Source organism: Triticum dicoccoides, chromosome 5A, assembly GCF_002162155.2.
Source record: "Triticum dicoccoides isolate Atlit2015 ecotype Zavitan chromosome 5A, WEW_v2.0, whole genome shotgun sequence".
In the NCBI taxonomy this organism is placed as follows: Eukaryota; Viridiplantae; Streptophyta; class Magnoliopsida; order Poales; family Poaceae; genus Triticum; species Triticum dicoccoides.
In genome coordinates, this window is record NC_041388.1 from 441,299,393 (window position 1) to 441,307,827 (window position 8,435).

General features: G+C 45.3%; 1 protein-coding gene across 1 annotated transcript; it reads right to left on the minus strand.

Moving 5' to 3' along the window:
• Nucleotides 1-609: 609 nt before the first annotated feature.
• LOC119302182 (probable auxin efflux carrier component 5b) lies at nucleotides 610-4,941 on the minus strand. Its single transcript, XM_037579216.1, has 5 exons — nucleotides 4,211-4,941; nucleotides 1,884-1,969; nucleotides 1,620-1,777; nucleotides 1,437-1,513; nucleotides 610-1,326 (listed from the first exon to the last, which is right to left on the minus strand). Exons 1-5 carry the CDS (start codon nucleotides 4,912-4,914, stop codon nucleotides 1,254-1,256), a joined length of 1,098 nt encoding a protein of 365 aa, XP_037435113.1. The 5' UTR covers nucleotides 4,915-4,941; the 3' UTR covers nucleotides 610-1,253.
• Nucleotides 4,942-8,435: the final 3,494 nt, after the last annotated feature.

Below are 8,435 nucleotides of genomic sequence, written 5' to 3' on the forward strand. Positions count from 1 at the left end.
CTTTTGGCAACGGGATCCACGGAAGGATAAATGCCATTGCTCAATAGAAATTGGGGAGCTCTAATTTGTTTCTACAGTAAATCTATAATCGAATCAATGGACAACACTTGCTGGATGCGGGTCGTGGTCAGATGCTACCACACTATTGCTGTGATTGAAGAGCCGAGATGCGAGGCGGAGCCCTGTTTAGTTTGCTTCTTGGCGGTACTACCTGGCGTAGGGAAACCACTAAAATGGCGGCTAGGCTGAGGGAGCCTTGTGTAAGATCCCACATTACGTGAGATCTATGTGATCGGTTTTTTTGAAAAAAATACATGTTCAAACATTCTTAAAAAATTTTATAGACACACATCAATGTTTGATGTATGCCCCAAAAAAGTTTCAACTCCCAATTCAACTCATATTAATAGAAAGAAAAAAAAAAGACAAAATAGGATGTGAATAGTATAAAAGTACTATTCACCAAAAGTTGTCACTATTCACATTCGAATTTATCTTTTTGGAATCTCCAAATGTACATTGAGTTTTGAGCTGAATTTTCTCGGAGTTGTAGACATACCCTACATAGATGTTGTCAAATAATTTCGGATTTTTTTTGAGATATCTAAATATGAAATTTTGAGGTTGATCTCATGATCTCACGTAAATGTGAGATCTCACACAAGTCTCCCCTCGGCTAGGCTTTACAACTCGATTACAATTTGATGCCCTCTCCGGCAGGACTCTTAGGTTTTATATGGAGCCATTACACCGAAGAAGTAAAAGGTGAAAAAGAGAAAGCTCAATGTGACATGATCAGAAACAATAAAAGGCGCCAGCTAGGTAATTAAATGTAGGCCGTTGGATGAAGATCGGATATCGCTCACATCATCTCTGTAGTGGCCCGTGTACCGGTTCACTAGCTTCATCCGGGCCGTTTGATCTCGATCGGAGGGTCTTCAGAGCGTGCTGGAACTGATACAGCTAAATAAAGATAATAACAAGTGTAGATTCAGTAATGAGCCTGACACTCACGCACCCCACAAGTTCTTCGCCCCTACGATAAGTTTATCAATGAGAATAAACAGGTACATATGGAGCTCCATTTATTAACGAGGGACCTATGTGCGCAGTTCAGAGGGTGTTAGTTGTGATCATTATTTGCAGAAGAGCAAGTTACAACTTACAACCTAGTACACGCAGTTTACTCATCAGTTAGTCAGTCCCTAGGGTTAGGGAGATATATATAGAACTTGTATATAAGCCCTAATTAACTATCCAACGAAGCCTAGAACGATGTAGTACACGATCAACACGGGCAACGACGCCAGCGTCCCGAATATAACCCTGCAAGATTCAGCAAGGCACGCACAGTTTCAGACAACACGTACTACGCATTCAGAAATCAGGAGTAATTAACCAAGCAGACGTAGTTATAATACTACTCCATTACTTACGCGGTGCTGAGCACATCGGCGTGCAGGCCGTACTCCTTGGCGAACACAAACGTGGTGATGGACTGGGGGAGCGCAGCCTGCCGGTACATCGATCGAATCGCCAGGTGAAGCAACATGCGTGTCAGTCGATGTAGTGTACATCATTCAGAAATAAAAAACTTTTGAAGTAGATTGTGCTGTGACCTGTATGATGGCGAGGCGCAGGACGTCACCGCGGAGCCCCAGGGCGACGGCTCCGGTGGCGGTGGCTGCCGGGCCGGCGACGAACCGCAGCGCCATGCCCAGCGCGGTCAGGCCGGCCCCGCAGACGATGATCTTCTCCTGCAGCGCCATGAACAGGCCTGCATGCAACCAACCAACTCATAGCATCGACACTTCGACAGACAGAAAACACGCGCTGTCCGTAATTCCGTGAGTTCTGTTCCAAAAATTTGGTAGCTAGCTTACCCATGCTGAACATGGCGAGCCCGACGCCGGTCCTGGACATGATCAGCACCGAGCCTTCGATGATGCTCGGCGTCACGATGTGCCACCTGTATATGCACGGAACTAATTGAGGAGCGGCCGATCAAGAGTAGTACGTTCAGAAGGATGCCAGGTGCCAGTGTGCCGGCGTTCGGACAGGTCTATGTGCTACTTTGTGTGCAGCAGTGGTATGAATGCAAAGTGCACCGGATGCAACAAGAATCAATCTGATTTACCTGAAAGTTGATTTAATTATAGATTGTTGAGCACATGGGTGTTTATTCGTCTGTTCCACTAACAAGGAGTATTTGTTCTACCTCAATTATTTCTTAGTGTGAACCACCTAAGCTTGCTTAACACTTTGGGAGGGAACGACAGAGGGTACATGTTCCATTAGCTTGGTGCAACTCTGCGTGATTATTATATGTTGGGATTATATTGTTGTGCTGTGAATCGATCGTTCACAGTTTAATTGCAGGCCTACAACTTTTCAGTTTGTACCGCTCTTGCTACAACATTTACCGGTCTCTTCATAGAAAAAATCACATCCGACAGTATTAGAACATATTATTTTTTAAGTGATGCATTTGTGATTTCATGCGTGTTAAATTATTTGAGATATTTCTTGAATTAGTTGATTTCCAACATAAATTTGTGAACCTTTTGGTTTTTAACATTAACAATTCCCAAATTGTACGTAAATACTTTTAAAATTTTACATATTTTGTTTCCTGTTTTTACCTTTCTACCTTTAATTTGATTTTGTCATCAGTTTTATTTATTTTTCATTTTCCCCTTCAAATCCTCCTGAAAATTTCTCTCTGTTTTCTAACTTGTCTTATTTTGTGTCTTGACGGGGCTACAATGTGTATGATTGCCTCATATGACTGTGATCGTCACAAAACCAAATACGGCCAGCATTGAAAGTAAAGGGTGAAAGCTATATTGCATTGGATTCTAGACAAAAACTAAAAGTGGCCTCGAGACATCAAAAACGGATCGATTTTGGAATAAATAAGGTTTGGATTCATGTTTGATTTTCCATGGAACTGATGTCAAACAGATGCATTCCTTTGGAATTTCTACTGTCATCCTAGCTATGATTTAAAGTCCTTTATTTACAAGACCTTTTTGCATGTCTCTATTTTTTACCATTCCTTCTTGACTTTCTTGCGTGTTATGTTTTCCCTCCCTTCTTCGGCGGCACGTTGACGCCAAACATGCATATAAGGTTCCCCCGAGTCTCCCCATCACAACGATGTCGTCTACGACTGTGCCGGTGACTCGATGGCGTATTTTCAGGTTGGCCATTCTGGTCGATGAGATTATAGTTTGAAGGGCTTGTTGGCGCGGCGACAACGACTTCCCTTTATCGTTTGGTTCTCCGGCTTCGCCTCCACCACATCGCTACGGCCTCCAGTGCTTGTGAGGCTTGTGAGAAATAATGGAGGTTTGACTCTTGTACCCGTGGCTCTTTCAACGGTAACGGTTTCTTCTCCGCGATGTTGGCCTTGATGACTCCCCGTCCGCGATCGAAAACAACAAGCTGGCTCCGATGATGGAGCGGCATGAGGCAGGCGTCGTCTGCCTGTTCGGGTGATAAAGGCAGTCAACCCTCATGGACTTTGATGTACAATTATTCAGTGGTATTTGTAGTGGTTTATTTGACCCATATATCTTTTTTTGGAAAAAATAGACATAGCAAAAGAAATCTACCAAAATTCGATATAACTGCAAGAGTGGTTTGCTATCCTTAACCCAACCAATAAGTGTTTTTTCCATGACACATCCCAGTCACATTTTCCCATCATGTCATACCAGTCTTTGAATATATGTCAGCACCAAAACAAGGATGCGAACCAATATGTGGTTAGATGGTTAGGTGAATCGTGGATGGCGTATCCCCAGGCCACTAGGGTTCAAGTTCTGACGCTCGTATTATCATGGATTCATTTCAGGATTTCCGGCGATACATGCTCAGTGGAAGGAGACGTTCCCCTTAACTACGAGGTGTCTGTGGTGATTTTATCAATCTCAAGATGATTTGCCGGTTCAGTCTCTCGGAGGTGCTCATAAAAATAGGGTGTGCGTGTGCCTTCACAATTCACAGGGATGAGTGTGCACACATGATCGCCTGTGTCTGTTCTTTGTTCTCAAAAACAAAAGGCACCAAAACGAGGATGTGATCCTGCCACACTATCGAGACCGTCTTGACGTCCGACTCGTGCGTAACAACATCACATCCTCCCAGAGAAAAAGTTGCACGTAGCTAAGTGTGGTCCGTGCATGCAGAGAAATACGGATCGTACCTGTTTGTGACGCAAGACCAGGCGACCCCGAGGACGCCCGCGTAAACGTTGGGATTCCGTGCCACCTTGAGCCAGACCGCTCTCACCAACGGCCATACCGGCTCGCGCCGCCTCCTCCCCTCCGCGCCGCCGTCCTCCACGTCGTCGTCGCTCGCTGAAACCGCCGCCGCCGCGTCAGGCTTCCCTGCGCCACCACCGCACGCACGCCTCGCCTCGAACGCCAGCAGCAGCAGCGGAAAGTAGACGATGATCTGCACCACCGATATCTGCACGACGAGGTCTCGCGCCCACCCGCCGTACATGGCGTCCAGCAGCGGCACGCCCACCACGAGCGTGTTGTTCAGCGTCGCCAGCGAGAAGCCGGTGATGCACCACGAGGAGGCCAGCTCCCCGCCGCGCTTGGCGCCGGCGCGGCAGCAGCGCGTGGACGCGGCGGCCCAGGCGGCGAGCGCCAGCGCGACGGCGAGCTTGGAGAGCGCGTCGGCGGCGAGGACGCGGTAGTTGAGCGCGTAGGGGTCCATGCGCGCGGCGAAGTCGAAGGCGAAGAAGGGCACCGCGAAGTAGGCCACGAGGCGGTTCACGGCGTCGCACTGGTCCGGCGTGAAGAGCTTCCACCACCGCACCGAGCCGTAGCCGAGGCCCAGGGCGAAGTAGAGCGGCGCCATGGCGGCCACCACCTTGTACACGTCGCCCCATCCGATCATCTCCTCCGCCACGCTCTGTTCGTGTGTCACAACTCACAACTCACAAGCGGGCGATGTGTTTCGGTGCCGTTTCTAGGTAGGTGCCTATATGTGGGCTCGAGGTTGCAGTTGCATGCATGTATACGGAACATATTCTGATTTGCAGAACTTTGGCATCGAACAGAAAGTAAGAAAGGGATTCACAGTCAGCATCAGCATCATTTCACCAAGGATAGCCGTAGTGCGCAGCGCAACCTCCGCACTCTACCGCTATCGCTCATTCTTCTCCCTCCTCTTGTCTTTTCTTCCTCGCCGCCCACTGCCCCCTCCACTCCCGGTGATCAGGGCATTCTCTGCTTATTTTTCCATTCACGTCAATATGGAAACAATGATTATGTCTCAAGCATGGGAAGTATTAAGGCTTCTTTGGGAAGACCATCATGATTCATGCATGGCTAGGTTTATAAAATTAATCTATTGGAAGAACTTTTTAGGTCTCTTTTTATTTGCGGGTGAACTTTTAGGTCTCTTTGATTCAAAGGATTTTGAAAGAAATCTTAAAGGATACTAATTCTTAGGACCTTTTTCCTACATGGGTTGTTTGTTTCGCAGGATTATAATTCATACTATTTTTTCCTTGGGATTGCTTCATAATAGATTTCATAGAAAAATTTCCATCCACCTCGACCTTGTATGAAGATTACTATGTTTATCCTGCGCATAATCAAATGTCTATACAATCTCATGAGCCGCTCTTTTTATTTCTCTTGGAGAATGCTTAAATCGGCAAAGCAATCTGCACTGCCGCCGCACTACGCCTTGCACTGAATTACAGCCAATAAAGTTACGACTTAGAATAGTACACGCAACTCTAGAATTGTTGATCGAAATTAAGAAACAAAAGGCATATGTGCTTACTGCTTAGTAGTCGTCATGGCTCCTATTATGAGCGTCAAACGGGAATCCGGATTGTGCACGATGCTCCTCATGTCTGCCACTCGCAGGGTGCATGCTTGAGACGGATGCAGCTCCTACGGCATCCCAAGCAGTGAGAGCCACTGACCCTCTTGTACCATTCGACTGAGCTCACGGTTAAGATCGAGAATATATTATTCCTCCATCAGTGCGTTTTATTCCTGTAGATATCACAGAGCATGACAGAAGGAATCGTACAAAAGGTTTTTGTATCTCTGTAGCTATGCGTTTTGCAGGTTCTTTTTAGACTTTTTACGGATTTTGTTAGAATTCACGAACTGTCAGGGGAATATGTAAGCGAGAGAACTGAGCACGCACAAACGAGCAAGTGTCATCACTGTACATCTCTTCTGCGCCAATTTTCTCCTGTGGAAGGCATAGGTCATGCTCGTTCTGTCTGCGCAGAACCCTCAATGATGGTCAAGGTGGCGCAGCAGCGGTACCATCAAGGTACCCAAGGAGGTTCTATCGAGCATAACCTGCATTTTCCAAGGAGAGAATTGGCACAGGTGAGATGAACGGTGATGAAGCCGATGAAGGGATGGTGGCGGCAGGGCCATATAGATGGAGCACCGGTAATGTGGGAGGTCATGCCACTCATGGATGGTGGACGATGTGGCACGGGAGACATGAGATGAGGCCGTGGCTCTAATGTTAAATTGACAAAGATGGTTTTGCTCTCAGATGCTCCTTGGGAGTTTGCCTCCATTTATAGTCTCAACTTGAGAATCAAGATACAATCGAAACGAATAAATTACTAGGATATTGCGATCCCTACACAATCAAAAAATATCTCTAATTCATCATATGCCGAATACTACGAGATACTTACGCTAGCAACATGAACAAGGTGCACAAGTCCTGAGTCCAAGGAGAGCCTTCTTGTAAGTGAAGTAGATCATGGAAGTGTATGTGTGACGCATCCGTGTTTAGCATAAGCAACGAGTACAAGGAGTCGGTTGGTTTAGATTAGGCTTCGGTCTCATCATCAACCTACACAAAGAGGAGAACGTACCTTACCCTAACAAATCAGATTACAACAAATTGAATGAACGCGTGCTACCCAAAAGCTCTAGAAGGTTTGGTTTATAATCCGCCATTCCTTCGCCGCCTCGGTCCCCTTCCTCTCTCCCTCCGGCGGTTCGTCCCCGGTTAGAGGGGTGGAGACTTGTCCCTTTTGTTCTTCTTCTTTTCCATAGATGTTTATTTCCCTAATTTCATCGGATGAGGTGGTGGCAGCAATGATACATTGAAATAAGGTCTCTCGGGCCTCTCCTTACCTTATCGACGTTTGGTTCGATGCTGATGAAGGGCAGGTGTTGTCATATTTGTTGTCTTTCTTCGGACCATGGTAGTTGGTGTGCAAAGTATGGGAGGCAGTTGGCTGGATCTTGGTGCGACGACTTTAACCTCCTTTTTGAGTTATTACGCAGCTTGGCCCGGTTTTCCAACCATCTAGACTAGTGGTGAAGGACTATATAACCTGGAATGTGTGTGTAGGGAGGGGGGGGGGTGATGCCCCAACCGATATTACTTCACCAGTTACTAGATCTCATTTCTAGTGTCGAGTGGCTATTTCGGCTTCAAAGTCTTGTATGGCTAGGGCATTGGTAGGTGTCCTTTTCCCTTACTGATTCTTCTTTGCATTTTTCAAGCTCCGACAGGCAGTGTACAATTGAAGGAAGATGACGGCTAGGATGGTTTTCATTGTGATACTATTATTTGTTGGTCACATTTCATCTTGTTGTATTTCCATTGTATTGCATATTGTTTATATTGATCATATTCAGTAATAGATGCCCTTTGGGTGTCTTTTCTGATGAGAAAAGGCGGTGTTCCTTGATATAATGGTTAACACGTCCAATTTAACATGCCCACTCACATATTTACCATGTTGAGATTGGTTTTAAAATCTTCTAGTTGTTGTCTTTCTAAGGCTTTGGTGAAACCATTTCGAATTTGACCAACTGTGGAAAGAAAATCACATTTTGGGTCAAGATGGCAACGGGAATGGAACCCGCAGGGTTTTGCTTGCTCAAACCCTCCGGAACATGCAGAAAACAGCAACCGGCACTAGGCACTGAGTTAATAGGTTAGTTCCCAAAAATGATATAAATATAACATATAAAGCACACAAGATTAATAATATAATAGCATGAAACAATCAAAAATTATAGATACGTTGGAGACGTATCAATAAGCCCTCTGAATTTAGAGTCTAACGTATAGTAATGGATCTATTAAATGACAAAGATAAAAATGTTTTATAAAGCTTGACTTGTTACTAATAGTTTATGACAAGATCAAAGGAGTTAGCTACTCCCTCCGTCTGGAAATACTTGTCATCAAAATGGATAAAAAAAGATGTATCTAGACGTATTTTAGTTCTAGATATATCTTTTTTTATCCATTTTGATCACAAGTATTTTCGGACGGAGGGGGTATAATGAAATTGTCTCGTCATGGCAATACTTAAAGTAAGTTCGGGTTAAACTAGCAGTTACTATATATTTCAGTTATGAGATATAATAGGTGGATGTCAAAAGGATTTGATGTAGGGTAGAACC

Excerpts from the sequence above, each read along its gene's own strand:
- LOC119302182 (XM_037579216.1), bottom strand. The coding sequence starts at position 4,914 with ATGATCGGATGGGGCGACGTGTACAAGGTGGTGGCCGCCATGGCGCCG. Across the intron at positions 1,778-1,883 it reads GCTCGCCATGTTCAGCATGG|GCCTGTTCATGGCGCTGCAG; the intron begins GTAAGCTAGCTA and ends GGTTGCATGCAG. Across the intron at positions 1,327-1,436 it reads GCCGATGTGCTCAGCACCGC|GGTTATATTCGGGACGCTGG; the intron begins GTAAGTAATGGA and ends TGAATCTTGCAG.